At 45.1% G+C, this 26,100-nt stretch overlaps 1 protein-coding gene across 1 annotated transcript; it reads left to right on the forward strand.

The window, feature by feature from the left end:
* Window positions 1–25,718, forward strand: NEMF (nuclear export mediator factor). The gene is made up of 33 exons (XM_052783679.1): window positions 1–101; window positions 1,487–1,555; window positions 2,227–2,329; window positions 3,452–3,577; window positions 3,663–3,811; window positions 4,025–4,092; window positions 8,887–8,973; window positions 9,923–9,999; window positions 10,537–10,607; window positions 10,694–10,769; window positions 11,832–11,894; window positions 12,238–12,315; window positions 12,693–12,901; window positions 14,365–14,550; window positions 15,043–15,106; window positions 15,636–15,724; window positions 16,388–16,491; window positions 16,909–16,971; window positions 17,752–17,864; window positions 18,510–18,567; window positions 18,947–19,005; window positions 19,502–19,622; window positions 19,767–20,040; window positions 20,911–20,953; window positions 21,039–21,088; window positions 21,465–21,612; window positions 21,955–22,032; window positions 22,114–22,308; window positions 22,934–22,966; window positions 23,835–23,941; window positions 24,039–24,082; window positions 24,179–24,258; window positions 25,390–25,718. The coding sequence occupies exons 1-33, from the start codon at window positions 43–45 to the stop codon at window positions 25,465–25,467; spliced, it is 3,222 nt and encodes a 1,073-aa protein (XP_052639639.1). The 5' UTR covers window positions 1–42; the 3' UTR covers window positions 25,468–25,718.
* Window positions 25,719–26,100: the final 382 nt, after the last annotated feature.

Consider the following 26,100-nt stretch of genomic DNA (forward strand, 5'->3'; position numbering starts at 1 on the left):
GTGGCGGGAGTCCTGTCAGTCGGAGCGGGCGCCGCAGTCGCCATGAAGTCCCGCTTCAGCACCGTTGACATCCGCGCGGTGCTCGCCGAGCTCCGGCAGAGGTACCGCTTCGCCCCCCCAGCCCACCGCCACCCCCCCGGGCTGCCTCCTGGCGCGGGGTCCGCTCCCACCCGGTGCCACCCCGAGGAGGCGCGGCCCGGCCCGATCGGTAGCGTCTTTCTCCCTTCGGCCGGGCCCGGCCCGCCATGGCACCGGGGCTGTGTGGGGCGGCTCTGCCTCCCTCACCTCCGCCGGCAGCCCAGCTCCGCGCACACCCCCGCCCTGCCCCTCGGCATAAACCCCCCCTCATCTGCTCTGCACGCCTCTGCTCGGCCCTGCTCCCCTACAGGACTTAGTCCTGCCTAGCCCCCCTCCCCGCTTTGCCCCGCTCTCAGCACTGTACAGCCGCAGTCCCCCGTGCTGTGGGTGCTGCACTGCCGGTTTGTGCTCCAGTGCATCTCCGCACTGCGCCGTTCGGTGTTGCCATCGTAGGGAGCGCAGCCCTGCACTGTCCTGTTCTGAGGTGATTCTGCCACCGCTACGCATAGACTCCTCTGGGGAGTCCAGCCCCATGCTTTGTGGATGGTGGGCTGCCCCTCTGTCATGTGCTGTGGCACCATGGGGCAGCACCGGGCCTGTCTGATGCTGCCTGTGTGGCCCCCAGCACATCTTCCTGCTGTAGAGCACAGAGTTCTCTCTGCCTCCCCTGTCACACCATCAGGGAAGGCCTGGTGCACTTGCTCCCCCCTTCCTTGTCCTGCTCCTGTCCCCCAGGCTCTCCCTGGGGAGCAATTGAGTGTTCTCCCTTTCCTGTTCGCACGGGGAAGGGGCTATGGTCTGTCGTCTACTCTCCCACCCAGCAGAGAAGCTCTAATGCTCCTCGCATCTGTGCGCCATGGAGCCCTCATACCCTTCTGGTGTCCAGGGCAATCTGCATATTCAGCCCCATGCTGAACAAAATGGTGACGAGACTGACCCCCCAGGCCATTTCTGTGCTTCTACTGGGAATACTAGTGCCCCATGCTGGCAATGGGCTCCCCAAGTGACGCAGAAGTTAGCCTGGAGGACCAAAGTGCTCCAGTATAACCAGGAAATTTTGCATCCCTGCCACAAAGAGGAGTGCTTGCAGGACCTGGCAGCCTGGCCCCCATCCTGTGCTGGAGATCCAGAAGCTGTCTGGTTGCAGCTGGGATGTCTACACTGGCTGGTTTTGCTTTGACTTGTTTAGCTTTTTGCACTTGATCCATAAATAGCAATTTCTTCATCTTTTGGTGGTTCAGCTTCCAGCTCATTCCGTTAATCTTCCTTTGCTGCCTCTTCGGTTACTGCTTGGTAATTTATCAAAACTTGCACTTCTGTATATTTTAATTATCACTGGGATTTTTTTTCAGCCACTTGTGTGGTTTGTGTATCGTATTCTCCAAAGCATGTATTTTCTTTTTGACAGCTTATTGGGAATGAGAGTAAACAATGTTTATGATGTGGATAATAAGACGTATCTTATTCGCCTTCAAAAGTAAGAATGTCTTTAAATTTCTTTATGCTGTTACTGTACATATGAGAACTTGATTTTTTTGTATTTGTAGTTTCTGTTGACAGGTGTGTGGCTTTTCTGACTAGTTTTCAGTGAAATTCTATCGTTCTTTGATAGCATGAAGTAATTTTTACTGAGGAAGCTCTTGGGAGATAGCATATGAAGTGTGAAATACTGCAGAAAATATACAAAAGGCCAAAGATGTTAGTGTAAAAACACACAAATGTCATAGTTTCTTTTTGTGGGGAGGGAAGAGAGGAGTTGGAGGAGCGAAGAGCAACACTTAGTAAGTGATACTGGTGCCCAGGCCAAATGGGAGGTAGGGCTCATATCATGTCACTAACCTGTGCACTCTGGTGGTGTCTGAGATGGACTCTTGCTCATCTGCTTGCCTCCAGTTGTGTCGGAGAATTTTTAACTCCATTGCATGCCAAGCATTTTGCTTGGCCAAATTATCCGTAAGCTTTAAAAAGTAGATGTCCTTTCACTGTCAGTGGAGCTGTTTGATGGGCTTTACCAGTTTTGGCAACAGTGTTTTCTGTAGATAGTGTGACGCTGGTTTGCAGTGCTTTGGTCTCATTCCAGTGCAAACTGGTGTGTGGTAAGGGGTGGCTGCTCATGTGCCAAGTGGTGAGTGTTTGTTTTGTTAACAGACCAGACTGCAAGGCCACGCTGCTGCTTGAATCTGGTATACGCATTCACACGACAGAGTTCGAGTGGCCAAAAAACATGATGCCATCTGGCTTTGCAATGAAGGTAAACTAACCTACAATTTCTTTTTGATAAGGTGGCTGGGTATCAGAAAGCAACATTCATGTTCTGTCCTTGGAGACAGAAGAAAATAGTGGAAGGATTTGAGACAGAAGAAAATAGTGGAAGGATTTGCCTGGTGGATGCTGATCAAGTGGGTGACTGAAGACAAGGGAAGAGCCAATGTGGATCTGGGGTCACATCATTGATGTTTAGTGCCTGAAACAATGAAAATGTAAATTTATGAAGACTAATATTAATCTGCTGGACATTTTCTGGGTCACCCAGATCTTTTGGAATTTTACTCCAGCAAAGTCCTTGTGATTTCAGTTGGATTGTCCAAATTTTAGGCCCTGGATGCAGCACCCTATCTTAATAGAGTCCTGCTGTTCAGTCTGCTGGACTTTGAGGGTTCAGATCTTGCTGGAAGCTGTTAGGCTGTGTTCCTGCAGGTAGATAGCCAGGGATGGAACCTGAGTGCCAAGTCACACAGGTCTGCTTAGCCCACCACCTCTGGACATGGCCTCATTGAAATGACTCAGCAAAGGTTCTTCAGGGTGGCTTTCCACGTCATATATGGATGCAGGGATAATCCCGGTTCTCTTTGTAAAATAAACCTTTTGAATTTTAACTAGCTGCTCACTTGTTGAACTAAACAAATAGCAGTTTTTAATGGCAAAAATGGCTCAACATTAAGAATCTGCTTAGCCCACCACCTCTGGACATGGCCTCATTGAAATGACTCAGCAAAGGTTCTTCAGGGTGGCTTTCCACGTCATATATGGATGCAGGGATAATCCCGGTTCTCTTTGTAAAATAAACCTTTTGAATTTTAACTAGCTGCTCACTTGTTGAACTAAACAAATAGCAGTTTTTAATGGCAAAAATGGCTCAACATTAAGAATCTGGAATGATTATATTACCTATAAATGTCAAGGTATTATTTTGCTAAGAGCTGTCTTGTCTCTCTATTACCAAGATTGGCATTTTTACGTTTATGGTATCTGTATGAAGTAAGAAGTAGTCAATGTTACAGGAGGGATCTATAGCTAAGAATGTATTTCAGTATAAAATGTCACAAGCAGGTCTGTTTGCATCATCTCACAGACATTTTCTCATTATTGACAGTGCCGTAAGCATTTAAAGACCAGAAGACTTGTCAGTGTAAAACAGCTGGGTATAGACAGAATTGTGGACTTCCAGTTTGGAAGCGATGAAGCTGCTTATCACCTGATTATTGAGCTGTACGACAGGGTGAGTGCAAAGCTCCAAGCATGTCCTCGGTAAGCAAGTACATGCGTATGGCCTTTGTTGATGGTCCCCTATGGTGTGCTCGCAGGGTAACATTGTCCTGACAGACCATGAATACATCATTTTAAACATTCTGAGGTTTCGCACGAATGAAGCGGATGATGTCAGATTTGCGGTTCGGGAACGATACCCAGTCGACAGTGCAAAAGCGCCTGCACCTCTGCCAACCTTGGAAAGGTAATTGCTTTTAAACGGTGTATATATTGGAATAAACCCAAATTACTTGGGACTGTCAAAGGCAGCATGTCTTTGGGTAGTCTTTTCGCATATTACAGGGCATTTTGCATTTCTTTTTTTAAAACTGAAAATGTTTTGTAGCTTCTAAGCAATACAATGTAGTCTTAAAACCCATTGTTCTTTGACATTGCAACTCTCCATTATCTTCTGCAGGTTAACTGAAATGATATCAAATGCACCCAAAGGGGAACAACTGAAGAGGGCTCTTAACCCGCATCTTCGTAAGTAATTGTGTTTTATTAGAAAATGAAATGGGGTCAATATGCATTATGTTTAGATGATGCTGAGAATTTGAACAACTTCAAACAGTCTTTTTTTTTTTTTTGGTGTTGTTCATGACAGTCTGCTTTCATGTGTGTTGAAAAACAACAAAAAACCTAAGCCTTTGAAAACAGAGTAGATTTTTTTCATTCCAAGCCAACTGCACAAAGAGATGAGCCTTGCCATGATCCTGCAGTGATGAGGACCTGAGAGTAGCTCTGTTAGAGCTCTGACTTGGTGCATTTTGCACAGCGTCTTGTCTTCAGTGGTACCGAATAGGAGATATAAGTGTAAAGTCAGGGCAAGGATGTTGTTAGGAAGTGGTTGGAGGATGCCAGTGCCGCCAGTCCCTGGAATGACGACTGATGTGGTAAATCCAGGATGCTTGGTATGTCCACTGGGTGTTCTCTGGTAGCTGGGCAAAGCACCCTGTGCCCTGGTTTTCCTGACCATAGAAGCAAATTTGACTTGTGTGACATAGTCAAAACAAGTTTTGTTTATCCTCCTGATTTGGCAGTGTTAATCAAGCATGGGATTGCCTGGCAGGTACCTCTGAACAGCTCAAATCACATGATTTGTGGAACTAAGTATTACTTTCCCCATTTCTTGTTTCTCTTTTTCACCACTCTTGTCCCTCTCCTTCTCCATGCTGGTCTCCTCCTAAATAAACAACCTGCTGCTCATTACTTTCCCCCATTGTTCCCCGTTTTGCTATATCCAGAGCTGAATTTAGTATTTCTGATACTGTTATCTAGGTAACCTTGGCCTTATGTAGTGTTACTGATCTGATTACCCAGGCACAGCTGGCCTGGCAAGGCTCCGCTCTGAAAGGTCCACAATTCTTCCCTTCAGTTACTGTGTGAGTTTGGCTGTTTCTCACCCCACTCCTCCTTAACCACCTGTGAAACCGGGCTATCCCTTCTGCTGCTTCTCTAATTTTTGCCAGTTCTCACGCTGATAACTGTTGCGTCCGGCAGTTTCTCACGTTGCGACCTGTAGTTCCTCACGTCCTACGCAGTTAGCTTAACCTCGGGCCAGTGCCTGGTCACCAGCCCTAACAGGCACACTGGTACTTTCTTGGAAGAGTCTCAGTCACAGCAGTTTCATGTTTTAGAGACTTCCCATGACTGATCAGCAGGCATCTTTGTATTTAATAGCTTGGGTTGGATTTTCCTTCCATGTATTTACCAAAGCTCTTTTTGAACCTGTATGAACTTCTGGCATCTACAGTGTTTGTGGTGAAGAGGTCCACTTGCTTGCATGTCCCATGAAAAGTCACATCCTTTTTTTGTTCCGAAACTAATCTTGCCAGTTTTACTTGGTGCCCTAGTATTGGATTTGAAGAGAAGGTGAGCAGTTGCTGCCTATTTACCAACTCTGCACCACTCATTTTACAAGTCTTAGTAATTTCTAGGCTGACCAGCCTACTGCATAGCCTACATAGTCTTTCCTTGTACAGAATCTGTTCCAAGCCTGTGATGATCCTTCTTGCCCTTCTCTGTGCCTTTTCTAGCTCTACCTGTTTTGAAACGGGGTAAGTAAAAGTGTACCTAACATTCACAGTGGAAGTGCACCATGGATTTATACTGTGGCATGATTTCCCATGTTCTGTTCACTATCCCTTTCCTAATAATTCCCAACACATGGCTTGACTCTTTTGTGTTCACTGACAATTGAGCTTATGTTTCCACAGAACCATCTGTTGTCAGGTCTTGCTCCCAAAAGAAATGATGGGTTGGGCATATGCATAAGTAGGATAGTTTTTCCTCATTGTCCTGGTTTCAGCTGGGACAGAGTTAATTCTCTTCCTAGTAGCTGGTACAGTGTTATGTTTTGGGTTCAGTATGAGAAGAATGTTGATAACACACTGATGTTTTCAGTTGTTGCTAAGTAATGTTTATACCAAGTCAAGGATTTTTCAGCTTCTCATGCCCAGCCAGCAAGAAGGCTGGAGGGGCACAAGGAGCTGGGAGGGGGGACAGCCAGGACAGCTGACCCAAGCTGGCCAAAGGGGTATTCCATACCGTGTGACGTCATGTCCAGTATATAAACTGGAGGGAGTTGGCTGAGGGGGGCGGATCACTGCTCGGGAACTGACTGGTCATTGGTCAGTGAGTGGTGAGCAATTGCATTGTGCATCACTTGTTTTGTGTATTCCAATCCTTTTATTGTAATTTTATTACTGTTATTATTATTTTCTTTCTGTTCTATTAACCCACAAGTTTTACCTTTTTTTTTCCGATTCTCTCCCGCATCCCACTGGGTGTGGGGGGAGTGAGTGAGCGGCTGCGGGGTGCTTAGTTGCTGGCTGGGGTTAAACCACGATACACATGTACATAATTTTATATTGTTTTACAGTGAGTTTATGTGTCAGTTCTTTAGTAGCTCACTATTGCTTGGTCCTCTCCAGTTCTTCACAGCTGGCTGTTGTCTTTGTTGCTTAGATGAGTTGTGTTTCGTTAGTAGGCTTTGCCCCTTGCCCTTTGTTCCCCCTTCCTGGATCACTTAGGTGCATGTTGATCAGTGCAGGCCCTAGAGCAGGTCCCCGCAGAGCTCACCTTTCCTCCTCTCTCTCCAAGGGTGCAAGCTGACAGTTTATACTTCCTACCTGTTTCCTGTCTTTCAGCCAGGTTCTAATCCAGGCAGGGACTATCCTGCTATCCAGTGGCAGCTTGTTTTCTCTGAGAGCCTTGGGGTGAGCTTTGCTAAATGCTTTCTGGAGATCCAAGCAGACCTTATCTATTTGACCTCCCTTGTCTTTGTGCTTTTTAACTGTCTGGTAGCGTTATGATGCAAAATACAAAACTCTGCTGGCTCTTCTGTATCTAGTGCAAAGCTCTCTGCTACTTTTAGTCTTTAGGCTAAAAAGAGTTGATAGTTCTCTAGTCCCTTTTTAAAATTGCCAGTGCATTAACCTCCTTGTGCCTCTGCTGCTAAGGCAAGAGAGGTGTTGCAAGCTACTGTTAAGAGTTTGGCATCTCTGTCCTTGAGTTCTTTTAAACGCCTGGCTGAGTACCACATGATCCTGCGGATTTGCTGCTGCTTGTTTTGCCTGTTGGATCCATCACCTCTTCTGACAACTGGATTTGAGGCAGATTTTCTGACATACTGCCTGCAGAGAAACATTCCAGCCCGAGCTTCCCTGTGTCCCTACACTATGAATGAAACTCAAGATGTTAATTTAGTCTTCCTGCTCTTGTCATATCCAAGTGTTCCTTTTGCATGTTGATCACTTCTTGAACCTACTGATTCTAGCAGGCTTCCTGCTTATGATATATCTGGAAAAGACTTTAATTTTAATCTTGGTGGTTTTTTTTCAGATTTTCTTAAGATTAATTTTGGCCAGTGTTCCTGTGTTTTACATTCACCTGCCAGAGTGTGGTCTCCCATTTTACACAAGGGACACAACTTCAGATAACTTTTTGCTTTTAACAGTATCTCTTAAGCTGATGTTTAGTTGTGCCAGCCATCCTTGGATTTTTCCGAAACACTGTTTAATAAGTGGTATGCATTTGTTCTGAAGCTCCAAAATAGCATCTTTAAATAGCCTGTGGGTTATTTGCAGACATTGCCTTTTATTGATTGTCTTAATTTCTTTCCTTCTAAGAAGCTTCCTTGCTTTATGTAATCTTCCCTTTTGAGCTGAGAGTAAGAGATTTCTTGGGCTTTTGTTGTGCTAGCATGGATCCAGGTAAATTTTAGTGTCAGCCTTGTACCATGACAGGACATCTGTCCAGCCAGGCTGGGATGATTGAAACCTGATTTAGCTGTTCTGTGTCTGGCTTTCACAATCTCTTGGCTGTCCCTCTGCCCATTAGGGTGACCAGCAGCCCTGCTCAGGCAGTTAATACTGTAGCCCTAATACTGGACGTCCCAGATGTAGGCCTGGGTTTTCATTCCCATGGGATTGTGCTGGGTTTTTTCAAGTGGTTATCTTGTTAATTTGTTTGGACTCTTGAGATCCTGTTCGCCTACTCTAAGGTCATCTGCGTCATTCTAAGCTTGATGCGGCACTGTATCAGTGGTTGTCTTCCTTCCTTCATGTTTCTGCTTTGTTTGTTCTCAGTGTTCTTAGTTAAACTTGGTTTTCCATGGCCCCATCTTCTTTCTCAGTCTTTAAGGATCTTTGTAGGAGCTTATATCTGTTTTCATTTGCTGCTTCTCCACGCCCTGTTCAAATGGGGCTGTATCTGTTTCGGTTGTCACTCATTTCACATTTGGCTTTGCCAGCTTTTTCCTAGTTCCTTATTTGAAGCTACAGAGTTTGTATGACTTCACATACTGTAATACCTTATCTCAAGCCAGGTGGTTTGCCACCCTTGTTGAGTTTCCTACACTCTTCAGTTCAGAATCTTTCCTACCCCCTTTTAAATGTAAGGGTTTAATTCCATTTGGCCAACAGAAGCCCATCCTTCCTGTATATCCTCATTCTATCTTAGACCTTTCCCAGTTCCAGATGAATGTAAGCATCCTTAAGTTTGTAAGAACTTGTCAGCCGTGAGCTGAGGCCCAGCTGCTCTGCCCAGCCAGCGAGCATTTCTGAGGGGGCCAATGCGGGAAACCTGATCATCTGCTCTCTCTGGGGTCTGCCTCCTGAATTTAGGACCACAGCTCCCTCGGTCTCCCCAGCCTCTCTAAGGATTGGCTGTAGTTTCACAGCCCTAGCTTGTTGAAACACTTCTCTTAATGTCAGCGTGAATACAAATTTCATTGTGAATGTTTTCTACAGATGATGATTTTTTTTTTTTTAACAGCTTATGGAGCCACTCTCATCGAGCATTGCCTTATAGAAGCTGGATTTTCTGGGTATGTCAAAATAGATCAGCATATGGAAAGTAAAGGTATGTAGGAAATAATATTTTAAAGGCTGTACTACATACATGATAATTTTTATGTCTATGTAGTATTTTTTTCCAAAGAGATGAGTAATCCTTAAACCTGTAGTTCTGACCATATGGTTATATACTGTAATGTTTATACGTTGGGGACGAACCTTGTTCACATTAAAACTCTTGAACTGTGCATATATCAGAATTAAAACATCAGACTCCTCCTATAGTCTAAATGATTTTGTAATGAGATACTACCTTAAACGTCAGGTGAACTCTGGCGATGTAAAGGGATATTTTACAAGAATCCGGTATAGAAGAGTTAGCATCAAAGTCTTCCTTTATCTATAACAAACATGGGGATTTGATAAAGTAGCAGCTTTACATTTATTGGGAAATTATGGATTTGTGTAGTAAAATCAGAGTAGATTTTTCTGTTGTCTTATTTTTCTTGTGTGGTTTATATTTGCCATAAATCAAAAGGATTTTTTACTTCCTGCTGCATTATGGTGCTTAATAAGTCAACATTGTAACAAACAAATAACTTCTCACAGCTACTGATTTATACTTTGCCTCTGCAGTTTTATTTTTATGAAGTGTTAGCATTTGTGTGGTCTTTTTTTTTCATGGAACTTGAAAATTATGTCTTAGAAGTACCTATATAGATTTTTTTTTAATAAAAAATTCCCCAAATGTAAAATACGTACTGATGCTCCTGTTTAAAACAAACAGTAATTGCTGTAGTGAAGCACCGGGGGTAAAGGATATCTGTGATTTTATTTTTGAGACGTGCTAGAATCCTACTTAACTTGGTTAAGTTGGATAGGTTGCTTCAGGCACTTAATTGGAAGAGCAGTTGCCTGGGTCTTTTGTTGATTTGCTGTTGTGCTATGTTTATGTAAAAATATCTTTCTGTTCTAGGTGTTTTAAAATATTCCTCTCCTCTCCCCTCTCTGTTTAGAAAATATTGAAAAAGTGCTTGCTGCTTTAGAGAAAGCAGAAGAATATATGACGCTAACTGACAACTTCAGTGGAAAGGTGGGTCTCCATTGCGCAACTTGGTTATCGTTTATGCAGGAATTGCAGAATTAAACTGGTAGGTGGGTATTGCTCAGCACATACTTGTTCCTGGTGTTACTGGCTTCAGATTTTATTCTGTGAGCTTGGGCTCCAGGTAGTGGTGGGGAATAAAAATTTCTTCCTTGCACTAGATGTGCAGCAATTAAATAATTTACAAGCAGATTATGTAGGTTCTGTGAGAATTGCGTTTGTGCTTTAGTAGCATCTAACACCGATCTGCAGATAAACTGCATTTGTGTGATAAGCTGTAGGGAAGTCCTGAGGTTTGTAAGAGAGGTTCACCTTTTTTTCTGGAAGAAGTTGGAGTCAAGACAAGCAAGCGGTCAGGGCTTTACTCAGTCAATCACATTGCTCCTGCCACAAGGTCTCCCTGCTAGAATGATTTACTGTTTCACGCTGATCAGTGGGTTAGCACCTAAAACTTGCTGCCTTGCCGAGATAGGGGGAATCCTTTTCAAAAAGAAATGCTGATGACATATTTATGTATTCTTTTAGGGTTATATTATCCAGAAAAAGGAGAAAAAGCCAAGTCTGGAACCAGATAAACCAGCAGAAGATATCTACACGTAAATATTTGAAGTATTTATTTTTCTACTAGTCTGCATAACATAAATTAGTTTTCAGGTGATAATATCAAATGTGTATTTTACAGATATGAGGAATTTCATCCTTTCTTGTTTTCTCAACATTCAAAATGTCCGTACTTGGAATTTGACTCATTCAATAAGGTACAGTGCTTTTGCTGATACTGTACTTAAGTGCTTTAATTGACTGATGCTAAAAAGAGTATTTAAAATGTAGTGCAGAAATTGTTAATGAAAACATAGACCTTGGAAGAGATGATTAATTTTATGGATAAATGTTTTATGCAGAAAAGGCCAACTAAAACAGGGCCTTTAGGCTACTGCTGAGAAATGTTGTCTTTATTAACTCAGATTCTGTAGCTGAAATACGGCCTGTGCAACTGAGTGGAGGTGTGTATTGAACCTGTAAGGAGCGTGGCTGCTATCAGTCCCGGTCAAACATTTTGTTAGTGGAGAGTTCAGATGCTGAGTTATCACTGGAGGCAAACAGTCGTCACAGTCATCACATTTATACTTTTCCAGTTACTGCTTTGAAAACTTCAGGCACCTGATTTAGTATTTCCTTGAGTGTTGTCCTTCCTGGTCCTTGACTCATTAACATCTGAAATCATTAACTGCGTGTTGTTCTTGACCTTGATCTCCAGAATTACCATTTTGCTTTCCTGCATTGCTTCTTGGCTGAATTTCTGTCATCTCCTTCACAGCACTGATGATTTAAGCAGCCTAAAACCTTCCTCTTCTTCTGTTTTAAGCACAGTGTCTGGCAACTGGAACACCAGGAGCAGTTCTTAGGCATACTTTCTAGGTTTTTTGTGGATTTTTTTTTTTTTTTAACTGACCTATTGGAGCAGCAGGAATTCAGGGCAGACAGGTCTGTCATTGCAATCATTTAATCTGAAGAGCAGGCTGTGTCAAACAGCAGCTTTCTTTTCATCATTTCTTAGCAAAAAATGCAGGCCATAGTTTGGCTACTTACTTACGTCTGCATAACCCCTGGTTTGCAGTGAGACATATGCTTGAGTGTCTTGCTGAACTCATCTCAAGCAAAGGTAAAATGGAGGAAGTTACTGAACCCTGTTTTAGCATTTGTTTCCTCTTCTAGTGCTTTGCAGCCACCTCTCTTGAGCGGAACCTCCTCTGCCTGCTTGTTGCTGGTATAAGTTAGTGCAACTTGGAGATTCTTAAAACTGATTTTTTCTCTTGCAGGCAGCAGATGAGTTCTACTCCAAGCTAGAGGGACAGAAAATTGATCTGAAAGCATTGCAGCAGGTATGCTGTCATCCAAGAGTGTGGGGCAGCTGAGGTGGCTCTCTGAGGTTCAAATGTTTCATTTAGTTCCTGTAGCTTGGGGCGAGGGAGGTGTCATTCCTTATTTTTGCTGTGAAAATGCCGAGTCAGTGGTGGTCAGGGAGTGGATTTCAATATTTATAATGTAGCAGCTGGTTTTGCTTGGAATACAAGTAATAGCATTAACAACGGTGTTTTGGAGACTCTGCATCTCTTACGCTGCTGTATTTTTCTGTGCTGGAATGCTCTATTGAGTGTCTTGCAGTGATTAGGTAAGAAGATGCCATTTGTATTTATATTTTTCCATCTCACTTATTTTTAAAAGGAAAAACAAGCATTGAAGAAACTTGAAAATGTCCGTAGGGATCATGAGCACAGACTAGAAGCTCTTCAGCAAGCTCAGGTGAGACTGAGATTTTTTTTTAACTTAGAAGATACGTAATTTTTCTTGAAGTGTTGTACCTGCTGGTCTGCATTGCTGCGGTCAGCATTAGATCCCAAAGTGAAGCCTTCTGCTGTCAGCGAGCACCCTGTAGCCCCTCAGGGAGCCTAGGCCTGCCCAGCAGGGCTCTGCTCCCTTATGAGTGCTTTGTACCTCTCTTGCCAAAATTGGCTTGTGCTGCTCTGCTTGCAGGAGTCAAGTTGGCCATTGTCCTATGTGATCACTTCAATGCCATTCTTGGATTTCATCTCAATATTAATTACTGCTTTTATTTTTTTTAAACTATGGCTGAGTGTGTGTTTAGCTTCAATGGGTATAAACTTTTTTCTTTCCTTAAGGAAGCTGATAAGATGAAAGGAGAACTTATAGAAATGAACTTGGAGATTGTTGACCGAGCCATCCAGGTGGTCCGTAGTGCGTTAGCCAACCAGATAGACTGGACAGAGATTGGAGCGATTGTTAAAGAAGCTCAAGCCCAGGGAGACCCCGTTGCAAGTGCAATCAAAGAATTAAAGCTTCAGACAAATCATATCACAATGCTGCTGAGGTAAGTATGTTGCAGATCACCTGTACCAAATGCAAGTAGGACTGACTGTGTGAGCTGTGTAGGAGACAGGTATCTTTTTAGCTTGTGCATTGGCATTTAAATCGTTCAGTTTTTCTTACAGCAGCATGAAGAGAACGTAGTTCTGTGAGCAGAGAGCCTTCTTTTTTGCTTTCAAAAATAATAGTAATTTGGTTGCTGTAATAGCTTTTGGTTTAGTATTTTTAGTCTGTCTGACTATATTATAAAACATTGGAAGGTGTCCTAAAGCAGTGTAGGTCCAAAGCTCCAGTCTGTCAGTCAGCAGTTAACTGTCTCTGATTTACTCTTCTTTGATCTAAAATTCCCGTAAGATCCCGCCACTTTCAACGCTGCTGACTGCTAACGGCAGTGCAGTGAAAGGCTGATCGTTCAAGATTGCAGCTGTTGTGAGCTGCAAGTTTTGATGCTGGTTCTTGTAGAAGTCCTGATGAGAGAGCTGGCAGTGAGGCAATATTTGGAGTGTCTTTAGAAACCTGATCTGACACTATATCAGGATGTTAGAGATAAAAAGGCAAGGATTTCTTTTTTATAGCTAGAACTTTTGGTATGACAGCTGTAACAATTTTAAGTGACCTCACTTTCAGAAATGTTAGTGTATAGAATAAACTTGCTTTCAGGAGAGAGTTCTATGTTGGTAACTGTGTTATCAGTCTCCTCCGTCTGTTGTAGTAGCGAGTAATGATCACTTTGCTGATCAAACCGTTCAGTCCATCCACCAAGTGCTGAATCATGCATCCTTATTACAGAGGACTACGGAGATCTCTTTCTCTTTATGAGAACATTATTTTATGCTACTCCTTCACCTTTTGCTACACAGACTTAGTACAGCTGTATCTAGCAGGATTTAATGTCCTGGCGAGAAGCAAATACAAATCCAGCTAGTGTGTGCTCAGCATACCTCTTTGAAAACAGTGGAGCAGATATTTTTTGAGGTTTTAAACCAGCGCATTGCTGTCCTGTTCAATGTGTCAGTATAATGATGTAACTGTTCTCTTTTCATGCAGCAATTACAGACAGATTGTCTTCTGTTTCTTTTACTTTATGGAAGCAGATCTTTGGAACTGTTCTTTGTTTTAAGTCTAGATTTTTCTCTAGGTTGATAGCATGGATGTGTGCCTTTTGATAGAAAAAATTGCCTTGGAAAACATCACTTCCTTGGACTGGAAAATTTGGACTCTTTCACTTCAGCTTTTGTTTTCTCCCCCCCCTGCCCCCCAACCCAAACTTTGGCTGACTTGAAGACATAAACAGGCTTGCATGTAAGGCATCCTGGGGCCTTCCTGTGGCCACACGGTGAAAATGGTTTAAGAGTTCCTTAGGCCATTTCCAGTCTTCATGAGAGAGTAGAAGTAAGAGTGCATTGCACTAAGGGTGAAAAATAACCAGTTCTCTTACCTTAATCCTATGATGTCATGTGTTTTTAGGAACCCATATGTGTTATCTGAAGAGGAGGAGGAGGAGGAGGATGCTAATTTAGAGAAAGAAGAAACGGAAGAACCAAAGGGAAAAAAGAAAAAGAATAAAAACAAACAGTTGAAGAAACCTCAGAAAAACAAACCGTCGTTAGTTGATGTTGATCTCAGCCTGTCTGCATATGCCAATGCCAAAAAGTAAGGTTTACACTGAATGTGTGCTTTGGTAGTAGAAGTTTCTGTATGCTTGCAGTCGTCAGTGATAACATCATAGGAAGGGCTCTGTGTTTATCTTTTTAAAAATAAAAGTTAGAAATTGACATGGGTAGCTTGCCCTGAGCTCTAGGACGTGCATTTTCTTGGTTCAAACCCGATATCTCACTGTTGCATAGCAGCTAGTCTCTAGCTACCACATTAAATTAATTTTGAGTACAATTCTGCACAGTGACACATGGAACAGAATGGCTACTTGTGCTGCATAGTAACCCAAACACAGTGCTCTGTCTGTCTGAGGAGGGGAGGGGACTTACTTCATCTGGCTGCTTTTCTCAGGTGAAGACTAAGCTGAAGATCTGGGCTAAAAAAAAATATCTTCTTAAAACTGAATGCTAATGGCAAATGTGATAAGTACATTCTGAAAATGAGTGAATCTGCTGGGATTTCAGACAGAAACCAACTTGTGTTTCACAGGTACTATGATCACAAAAGACATGCAGCTAAGAAAACTCAGAAGACAGTAGAAGCTGCAGAAAAGGTATTTTTTCTTTGTTTTTAGAAGATATTTAAAAGCAAAGTCCCTGTCACTGATCAGTGGAAAATCCTAACTTGGCCTGGGTAGTCCTAATGAGACATGAAAGGTAAAAACAATCAAGCAGGGTTGTTTCATTCTTGAGCTTTTAAGCTGACTGAACAGAGGATTGCAGATCCCTGCCGTGTCATCTGGTTTCCACCAGTAGCATTTTGAACATGTAAGACAGGTGCTAGGTGGAGGTACTGACAGACTAGTGCTTACGGAGGTAGGAGGGGAAAATCAGTGGAAATCCTCAGGATCAAAGAGCTGATAATCTCATGGGGCAGCTATCCAGGGCGAAGATTTATGAAGATTTTAGGACAGCTATCTTAACCCACACATATGAGGGGAATGCGGGCCTGTGAGTAGCAGTATGTGGAGCCTGCACTCTGAAAAAGTTCAGAGACATTTCCTACCAGCTTTCCTACTGTTCAGTTATCAGTTTTGTGACTCCTGTGCTGGCAGATTGTGATCATGCTTTCTGTCTAAATAGGCATTCAAATCAGCCGAGAAGAAGACGAAGCAGACACTGAGGGAAGTTCAGACAGTTACTACCATTCAGAAGGCGAGAAAGGTCTATTGGCAAGTACAGTTTCATTGTCATTATCTAATGTACTGTGAATGTGTGCAAATTTAGGAGGACTGTGTCAGGCTGAGTTTTCACTAGCTTAGAAGTGGAGTTAATTATGATTTCTAAGCACTACACTTTGTACTGAGTCTTCTTACAGCTGCTTCTTGAAGGTGCTGGCTTGATCCTGTTAGTGCCTTTGCCTGGGAAAGTTCCTTTCAGTGGACATGGACTTGTACTTTAGCTGAGTTTTTTGTTTTTAACACAGCTAGGAATATGGGCTTAGTGAAAATAGGGAACTTCACTGTTACTTTCTGGCAGCTCAATATCTGAAATAGTAGCAGTAGATTTAAAAAACAAAAAACTGAAAAAAATCAAAACAAGAACTCAAAGCTTTTTATAGTCTAATAATTGAATTATTAAAATAAAAATAAATAGGAGGACTTTGTGGTGATGGTACTTGTTTCATGTCAAAGTATTGTTGGCAATGACGTATTTGTACTGTGCCTTGTTTTTATGCCCCAGGCATATGGATGGATGTGAAACTATTTGCAGTGTCTTTTGTAAGTTGTAGATGCTAAGATGGATATTTTCAGAGTTTGGTATAAAAAAATACCTCTGAAATGTTCTGTTAGTTCCAGGTGTTTTTCACACAATGGATTGATGTAATTTGGCAGGTTTGAGAAGTTCCTGTGGTTCATTAGTTCTGAGAATTACCTTATTATTGCTGGAAGAGATCAACAGCAGAATGAGCTGATTGTAAAGCGGTATCTTAAACCGGGTGAGTCTGATTAAGTGGAGTATATCGGTTTCTCTCTTACTTTCTAGTTTTGTAAATGTACAAGAATGACACGGGAAGGTCTGTCTGCTTTGTTCTTAAGTTGGGTCTTAGGTAAGAGGGGACTTTAGTGATGGTGAGTCCTAGACACTATGTGTTGTCTGTGGGGTGCTGGGGGGTCTGCTGGGAGGCTGGACCCTCCAGCACTGTAGGATAAGAGTAGGTTGGACAGACAGCACCAAAGGAGCTGATTCTCCCTGGGGCAACTGGGATGGACTAAAAGGCTTCTGTATCCTCTTCCCATCCTGCTCCTTGCAGCCAAAATAGCTGTTTCCAATAAACATTAGAAACCTTCACCTTAAGTGGAGTGATCTGTGTAGTTCCCATGTATATGACTGATTCGAGTTGCTTCTTTTCCAGGGGACATATACGTGCATGCCGATCTCCACGGAGCCACAAGCTGTGTGATCAAGAACCCATCAGGTACTTTGTGTGGGGCTGATGCAGGGACTCGTAGAAGCCTGGGAACACTGTGAACTGGCAGTCTCTGTATTGCATGTCTGAGCCCAGCCCGGTGAGCTGCCTTCCCCCCTCGCAGTGGTACTCAGCTCCAGCACACATTTCCTTTAGGATGAGAGGCATCAGACCTTCCAAGAGCAGGTTGTCACTGAGTGCTGCTGCTTCCCAGCCATGACTGGCTGCTTGCAATTGCTCAGTTGAGCTCCTGGTGGGAAGGAGCAATGGAGGTGAGCTCACAGAGACAAGTGTTAGTCACTGGCAGAGGCAGCGGTGCAAGTGCTTGCTGCTGGCCACAGGGACTGGAGTCCTGCTGAGACTTTCATTGGTGGCATAAGCAGTTTGGGTGCTGGTGGAGGGTGCTGATCTCAGCCGAGAAGTGTTAATGCGGTGAGATGGATCTCATGGGAGATGAGATGTGCAAACCCTGCCTGTGCCCCGTTCCTGGGAGGTGGTGGAAGCTGGCCTTGCGTTGTGAGGAGCACAGTTACTGCTTGCTCATGGAGCTGAGCTGAAGAAGGAGCAATAGCACAGCTGGCTTCAGCCTCTGCTGGGGAGCTGTGAAGAGCAGCTGCTGAAACTGCTTCTGCTCTGTCCATACTGCCTTCAAGCTTAGCCAGGCCATGTTGTCTCTGCCCAGGGCCCCTGGAAAGCTCACACGCTGGATTAGGGCGTGTGTGGAAGTTGGAGAATTTAATCTGTTGTGCGTGGATCGCATTCGCTAATGTGTTGGGCGTTACTTTGTAGGTGAACCAATCCCTCCACGAACTCTGACAGAGGCAGGCACGATGGCCTTGTGTTACAGCGCTGCCTGGGAAGCCCGTGTTGTCACCAGTGCTTGGTGGGTCTCCCACAACCAGGTAAGGACACTCCTGCATGAGCTTTGCAGACAGAACATCTGAAGGAACTGGCGTGTGACTGCAGACAAAGTTTCTCTGTGTGGGAGCTGATGGAGGCGGGTGAAACTTTTGACTGATACAGTTCCTTGTGGGTTCCCCCGGCTCTGCTGCACTTAGGGCTGGGGTGGAGGGGTGACTTCTGATACGACCTGCACATGATAGAGGAAATGCTGCAGGTTTGGCTTCTTATTAACAGAGGGGAAGGACTTTTATTGAAAATGAAGTTCTCTTTTTTCAGTTGGGCTTCTAGCTTGTATATTAACTGCAGTCTTGCTGTGGTTCCAATCAGCTCAAGTGTAAGGGTGTAGAGATTATATCAAACTGAAAGTTGCAGTGCCTTTAGTGTTCTTCTTTCCTGAATAACCCAGTTACTCTCCCAGGACTTCTAAAACGTAGTGCCAATAATGTGTGATTGAATTGAAACATCTCTTAGGAAAATAGTCTACAAAGGACAGAAAGAACCCCTCGGAAATGGAGTCCTTCTGCAGACTGTTCCCATAAGTTAAAATGCAGCTTGCTTGAATGTTGCTTTTGTTAGTGCTGTTAGTACACAGTGCTGGCCTTTTATGACAGATACTCTTTAGAGTTTATCATGATTTTTTTTAGGTTTCTAAAACTGCACCTACAGGAGAATACCTCACTACTGGAAGCTTCATGATCCGAGGTGAGATACAAAGGAACGATGTGAATTAGATGTTAGGCATTTTGTCTGAAGATGCTGGGCTGTCCTGCAATGGCAGTCACCTGAGCTGCCCCCCTCACCGTGACGGCCAACAGATTCCGCTCTTCTGCTGAAAATCTCTTCTGAGTGGCTTAGACTGAATATCAGGCAGCTGCAGCAGCATTTCTAGCTGAGGTCCTGGACAGAAGACCAGGGCTAAACTGCTTTTGAGTTTCTCCCGTTCCGTTGTCATCCAAGAGACAGAACAAGCTCCAGTGTAATTTTTTGGTAGCCTAAAGCCGCTAATAAAAATGAATTTTGAAAATACATCATGTAGCATAGCTGTTAAACCTCCTCATGAGAATCTGCCTTTGTTTTTCAGGGAAGAAGAATTTTCTTCCACCTTCCTATCTGATGATGGGCTTTAGCTTCTTGTTTAAGGTACTGCTTTCTCTGTGCAGCTCCTGCTGGCTTTTCTAATTGGGTTTGAGCTGTAGGAGGCTTATTTTCTGGTTCTTGCTTATCAGTATATTCCCATTTACTTCTTTTCCCACTGGGACAAATCCCATAAAATGATACTTGCTGAAAATTACTCTGCTTTCATTTCCATTTTTCCCCAGTTTGCACTGTCTTTATTTGAAACCAACAGACACTGGTGAACATTACTACCTCTGCTGGGTTTTTATACCAGCTGTATCTGAAGCATATGCATGTTTAGGGAGTCTGCTAGTTGTGCAGCTATGTGAGTCTCCTCACTAGCTGTACATTCTAGGTCGTCAGACTTGGGTTTAAATGTGCTGGCTTAGTTTTCTTGCCTTTTGAATGGCAAAAAGTCTTCAAAGGGAAGGAATAAAGCTGAGTCAGGTGTTCTCTGAATGGGCTAGTGAACATCACTGGAGCTGGTACTGGCCTAACGTAAAGATGCCTCTGTTGTTAGGTGGATGAAAGTTGTGTTTGGAGACACCGAGAAGAAAGGAAGATCAAAGTACAGGATGAGGATCTAGAAATGGTTTCCAGCAGTGCCTGCGAACTGGTGTCCGAAGAAGTGGAGCTATTAGGTACAGTGGATGTGACTGGGGTGCTGTGTGCACTGGTGACAGACGGGACTGTTTGGCATTTGGCATTTAGTTCCCTGCACTGTGTTATGGGTCAGTTTGGTCGTTTCTAATGTGAACTGTGTTTTTCTCACCTGTGTGCCCCAGAAGGAGGAGATAGCAGCAACGAAGAGGAAAAAGCAGAGTGTCAGGAAGCACCAGAGGATGTGGAAGCCGTGTCTGAGAGTAATCGTGATGAGGGCGTTGCTGACCTTGACCAGGGAAGAGTAAACACACCTCCTGCACCAGAGGGTGACTCTGAAGAGGATGATGGAGAATCTGAAGATGAAGTGGAACATCTGGAGTCAAAGAGTGAAGTGAAGGAGGAAGAGGTAAATTACCCAGATACAACAATCGACCTGTCGCATCTTCAGTCTCAAAGGTAAGTGAAGAAGCAGCTGCGCTTATCAGCCATGTGGGCACTTCTGAGGATCTCCATACTGTTAAAATGCTGCCAAGACAAGGGCTGTGAGGAGTTGCCATCACTTCTTTCGATGCTCAGCTCTGCAGAGTGCAGGGCAGTAAGCCTGTACTGCAGGAATACAGCCACACTGTGTACCGTTCCCTGCCATTCTCCTGCATGGCTCTTCCTTGTGGGCTGCTTGCTTTGGACCCCCCTCCTGAAGTACACACACACATGCATACAGGGATATCTGGCTCTTTCCTCACTGCTATTCCCTATTTTGGCCTAAGCGTCCCTTGACCACCATGCACTGATTTTGCTCCTGAGGAGATGGCTGCCCCTGTTTTCTTTTCAGAGCTGTTCAGACCTGAGAAACTGAGTCATGAGTTGTTTCTGCTCTGCCAAGCTGATGCTGAGTTACTGCTCTGCATGTGGCTGCGAAATGAGCTCATCTCACTGTGTCCTGGAAGTGGTGCTCCTCAGAGAGTGTGAGGAGATGGGATTGAGTGGGTGGAAACAGACAGCTCTGCAGGGAATACCACAGCTGAGCAGGGCTGTGTGCATGGGAAGCTGAACATCAGGGGTTCCTTTAGCACATACTGTATCCAGGCTGTCTTTGTTGCTTGTTTGTGTGTGTGCGTGAGACAAGCTGGCAGAGATCTGAAGACTTGTTTTGTAAACTGAATCCTGGTATTGCTGCCCTTTTCCATTCACCAAAGCTGTGATTTTCAAGAACTAGAAAGCTGAAAGCGGTGCAACCAAGTTAGCCCATGTCTGGGCTGTGGTTGATGAGTCCGTGGTTGAGCTGCTCTACATCTGTTGATGAGCTCCATTTTGATCTCCCCGCAGATCCCTGCAGAAAATCGTCCCCAAAGAGGAAGAACCCAACTTGGTAAGGTCCCAGCTCAGATGTTTGGCAAAGAGCAGTGTGAACTGCTGCTGGACATGGTGTGGTCTAACTGCATTTCACTTCTTAGAGTGACAGCAAGCCCCAGGGGCGAAGGCATCTGTCTGCCAAGGAGAGGAGGTGAGAGCCTCTTTGTGTTTGCAGTGAGATGAATGCCTCCTCCCCATTCCCTCTCCAGGACCTGGGCGCAGGGCATGTCTTGCATCTCCCAGTCTGGGCTGGTCCATGTCGATTGTTTGTCCTGCATTTCCAGTGTGGGTCCTGCCTGTGGGATGGCGGCTGCTCCTGTCCTTTGGGAGTGCTGGTTGTGAACAAACAGTTTCTTGTGTACTCGTGGGCTCGAGGTGTTTTACTGAGGAGGGGTTATTTCCAGTGTACATGCCTCAGGTTTCCCCGTAGCCCTGTGGCAGGGAAGCAGGGTGGTAAAGCTGGCAGGAGAGCACCGGCCTCTCTTGTCACAACAAGAGGCAGTGTGTCAAGTGATTGTTTTCCTTAGAGAAATGAAGAAAAAGAAGCAGCAAAACGACTCTGAGAACTTGGAGCCGCCTGAAGAGAAGCAGAAAGAGACGGAAACACAGCCTCCCCCTGCTCCCAACACCAATAAGGGTGTTCCGGCCCCTCAGCCCATCAAGCGCGGCCAGAAGGTAGGCAGGCACCAGGTTTACCCATGGGTTGAGCTGTTGCCATGTGAAGTGTGGACAGAAATTCCAGATTCCTGTCAGACATCTGTGGCTGCCTGATAGTTTTAGACTCTTGGTGGTGCTCTTAGTGGTTTCAGGATGATGGTGCTGGTCTGTTAGCATTGAGCACCCTGTGCTTTCCTCGCTGAAACCACAGTCTCTTGGTTACTGGTGAACTGCTCTGAAAGAGGTTCAGGAGACCTGGAAGGAAAGTGCATGTGGGGTTAGCATCTAGGTGTTTGTCTGTGGGTGCAAAACTCTGCAAAATCATTGTTTCTAAAGCTGTTGGTGTGCTTTCTTCTGCAGAGTAAAATGAAGAAGATGAAGGAGAAGTACAAGGACCAGGATGAGGAGGACCGGGAGCTCATCATGAAGCTGCTGGGGGTGAGTGAGAGGAGTTTTGCCTTCCCCTGTGGTGCAGTCGCTTGGCTTGCTGGGTCTGACCACCTCTGTGTGTAACCACAGTCTGCAGGGTCAAACAAGGAGGAGAAAGGGAAAAAAGGGAAAAAGGGGAAGACAAAAGAAGAGCCAGCAAAGAAGCAACAGCAGAAACCCAAGGCTGCTCATTGTGGTGCTGGAAGGGGCAAGGAGACGGTCCCAGTGGGAGTCCTGCTGCACGAGTTGCAGGACCCAGCCCTGGAGGAGCAGCAGGATGAGAAGGTGAGCAACACACTCTCCTCTCCTCTCCTCTCCTGTCCATGCGTCTGTCCCTTCTCACTCTCTACTGGCACTGGGTAGCAATGTTCTGTCAGGAAGCCTGGGCAGCTCTTGCTGGTTTTGGGGCACTGTGGAGAACACTGTGCCTAATGCCACGGCCTTGGGAGCCCATCAGTTTCCAGAAACAGCAGAAAACCCTGCAGCAATCTGTGTGCACGCTGCATTCCCAGCACAGCCAGAATGAGGGCTCAGAGGAGTACCGAGCCTCGCCAGGCTGCCGAGGATCCAGTTAAGTCAACACCTCCCACTCGGTGCAGCTGAAATGTAAGCGAGCGCTCTCCAGATCTGTTGTTGTGAGTCAGTATCTCTGAATCACAGTCCATCTCTCTCCTCCCAGCTTGGTGTGTGCCAAGCAAATTAGAGTTTTGAAAGAAATATTCCTCCCCTCACCCACATAAAAGTGCTCTTCTTACCTTTGCTTTAAAATAAGTTAAATTCTCTTTGCTGTGAGAATGTGGCTTTCTGTGTACTGGTGATAAAAGAATTTATTTTCTCCAGGGGCTGGGGGAGAAAAAAAGCAGTTGTGTGCTCATTTCAGCTCTGATGTCTCCTTTGTTTGTGTGTACAGGAGGAGCAAGACCAGGATCAGCCGGGGGTTGAGGTAAAACGCTTGTCTTTCTTTGAAGCTCAGATAAGTGCTGAGGAAAAGGCTTTATTCCTGCTCGAAGCTGGCGGGCCCTGCTGCAGCACGCAGCTCCCTGTGAGCAGGACCAGAGGCACAGGGTTTCAGCGGGCTGGGACTGGTTGGTGTCTGAGCCCTCCAGAATGTCACAGCTCTGCTGTTAGAAGTCCCCTTCTTGCCCGTGACTGTTTGAACTCAGCTTTCTCATATTTAAAAAAAAACACATAACCTCTTTTTTTTCTTCCTACCCTGCTTATCACATACATTCCCTATAGAAAGTAGGGGCTGGCTAAACTGAAGTTTGTCCCTTGCCTTTGCCTCTGGAGGTGTTTGCACCCCACTGGTGATAGTGGCTCTAGGCTGGAGGATGGCACAATATGATGCAGTGCAAGTTGCTCTTCAGTTTAGAAGTGTGTTTACATAAAAATTGCTTCAAAGTTTTCTGTAATTACAGGCTGTGTGGGTGTTGCCCAAGGCTTGAAATAAGTAGGTTTCATTAAATTCTTAAAATGAAGGAGGATAATGGTTGTCTGGAGGGGGAAACTTTTGGTGACCCTGTGAAGATGTAACTATACTTAAAACTAAGATCCATCCTGTTTCAAATGATGTGATTTTAGTAATCAAAGATGGTCAGTAACGAGTCGCGGCTTGGTAATTCAATGCCAGTGTGTGGTACGTTTCGGTAACCCCATCATGAGATCTGACACAGGGTACCTATGGGATTGCAGCTGCTGTTGTAGTTTGGCTGGAAGGGGAGACCCTTCGGCCTCTGCCCCCAGTGAAACCAGTAGTTAGGGGTTGGAGAGATGCCGTCTGGTTTCACAGTGAAGCTCCTTTGCTCGTTCAGGAAGGCGAGGCGTTGCTGGACTCCCTGACGGGCCAGCCACACCCTGAGGATATTCTGCTCTTTGCTGTTCCCATCTGTGCTCCCTACACAGCGATGATGAACTATAAGTAAGTTGCAGCACTTTCTGTGGGAAGGGTTTGGCAGCAGCCTGCACTGGTCGAGGGGAGCCTGCATACTACTCACAGAAACCTTTTCTTTTGAAAGGTATAAAGTCAAGCTCACTCCAGGCACCCAAAAGAAGGGAAAAGGTACTGTATTAAAGCACTTCAGTCCTTTCCAGTGCTCTACCTATTGAAGCTTGCACTTTTTTACATACTGTTTAAATCTTTCCTGTTTTTTTGCAGCTGCAAAGATTGCCTTGCATAATTTTATGCAATCCAAAGAAGCTAGTGCAAGAGAAAAAGACCTGTTCCGCAGTGTAAAGGTGACCAGTTTTTTCTACGTAGTTTCTCTTGCACAAATGTAACAGCAGTAGCAAAATGTCCACTAGTGCCATTTTGGGGGTAAATACTTCCAAAACCAAGTGTGCTATTGCTTTTTTTTTTTTTTTTCAGCAGTGTTGTGTTTCTCTACTCCGGGGGATGATTAACTGCTTAGGCTGGAAAGAGTCATTAGGAATGGAGCCTCACCAGTGTCATTGGGCCTTAGGTTTCTGTATTGTGTCGCTCTTGATCTAAAATAACGTATCTATCTGACAAAAGCATCACCTTCCAAGAAGTCCTCTGGTTTTGGGAGGGGAAATTCTCGCTCCCGCTGGCAGTGTGTGGAAGGGGCAGGCACTTGCACTGGGGGTTCAGCTCGGGTCGGAGGCAGTGTCCTGCTGCGCCACTCATGGCAGGCTTTCGCCTGCCCCTCTTCCCCTGCAAGGCGCTTACCTGCAAGGCCAGGGAAGTCTGTGGTCTCTCTTCTCAGGCAGGTCTTAGCTTACCTGATGCAGTTTTCGTTGCCATTTCCTCCATTTCCTTCTCAAATTGGCCCCATCAGTCAGCAGCACTCCCGTACCTGTCACTGGGGAGAGGGCAGGTTCCTTGCCGTGCTCGTCTCCTGCGGCTCGGTCAGCCGTTCGCACCGCAGTCCCCTCGCTCCCGCCTGCACTGCCTGTTGTCTTTTGGTCCTGATTTCATGTCGGTGATCCCCGTTCATCAGGCAGCCCAGACTGCCCTGTGACAGCTGCTTGCTGGCCTGTAATAGTTCACTGATCAGAAACATTGAATAGCAGCAGACGATGTTGGCTTTTTGTGGCACTCTGCTAGAAAAACACAATTAATGGTTAATGACCTTGAAGCGAACAGGCAGTGCCTAGGGACCTGTGGACCCAACCAGCCCGTCCCAATGGAGCTGATGTGTGGAAGCTGCACAGAAAACCAGTAAGTCTTTCATTAATAAAACATGGTGCCAGAGCAGAAGCCTGACGTCAGCCTTACTTTGGGGGAAAGCTGGCAGAAATGGGTGCATCAGCTCCTGCCAACAGACTCGGAGGCAGTAGCAGGGGTGAGGAGGATGTTTGTAAATGCTTTTCTGCTGCGTTCAATTTTGTGTCTTTAATGTTTTGTAGGATACTGATTTGTCAAGAAATATTCCTGGTAAAGTGAAAGTGTCTGCACCTCATCTCCTGAACAGGAAAAAGAAGTGATTCCGTACTTGGGTTTCTCACAACCAAACTGCCACAGCTGCACGGTCAGAATCTAGCACCTGCAGGTGGGACAGCCAGACAGCCAGGACTACCCCGACTGCCGTTTGTTTGACTGAATTTAGCTTCCGTGGTAGCAGGCAGACGAGGGCCAGTTCCTGCATCACGGTTTAGATGGACTCTTAACAACTCGCTACAAATAGCATAGAAACATGCAAGTAAATTGCTGGCGTTTGGTCAGTGACGTGATCTCACGCTGTTCGTTCTCTGATGCTTTCAATGCTGGAGCCGAGCGCCCGTTCCCCCCGCTGCTGGGCAAAGGCGGGGCTGAATTTGCTGCCACAAAACTTGGTGTTTCTTCCTAAAACCTGCCGCTTTCCTCTGAAGGGAACTGGAGTTTCTAGTACGAGTAGGACAGTTTCAGTGCAAACTGCTTCATTTGAGAAAAGGTAGAATTTTATTTTTCCCAAAACGTGCCGTTGGCTGCCAAGGGATGGAAGGTGCAGTCCCAGCTCCAGCCCTCCAGAGCCCCTGAGCCCACCAGCACAGCCAAACTGTGCTGCATAATTACTGCCCCTGTGGAGGTGAGGAACAGGCAGGGAAGAAGAGCTGGGGCTTGAGGGTCAGAGTAAACCC

This window comes from Harpia harpyja, chromosome 3, assembly GCF_026419915.1.
Source record: "Harpia harpyja isolate bHarHar1 chromosome 3, bHarHar1 primary haplotype, whole genome shotgun sequence".
NCBI classification, from domain to species: domain Eukaryota; kingdom Metazoa; phylum Chordata; class Aves; order Accipitriformes; family Accipitridae; genus Harpia; species Harpia harpyja.

What these genes read in the sequence shown, in the direction of transcription:
- NEMF (XM_052783679.1), top strand. Translation starts at nt 43, where the DNA reads ATGAAGTCCCGCTTCAGCACCGTTGACATCCGCGCGGTGCTCGCCGAG. An exon ending in AAAGCGGTATCTTAAACCGG is followed by an intron (nt 16,492 to 16,908) that starts GTGAGTCTGATT and finishes CTTCTTTTCCAG; the next exon opens with GGGACATATACGTGCATGCC. An exon ending in TCATCATGAAGCTGCTGGGG is followed by an intron (nt 22,033 to 22,113) that starts GTGAGTGAGAGG and finishes GTGTAACCACAG; the next exon opens with TCTGCAGGGTCAAACAAGGA.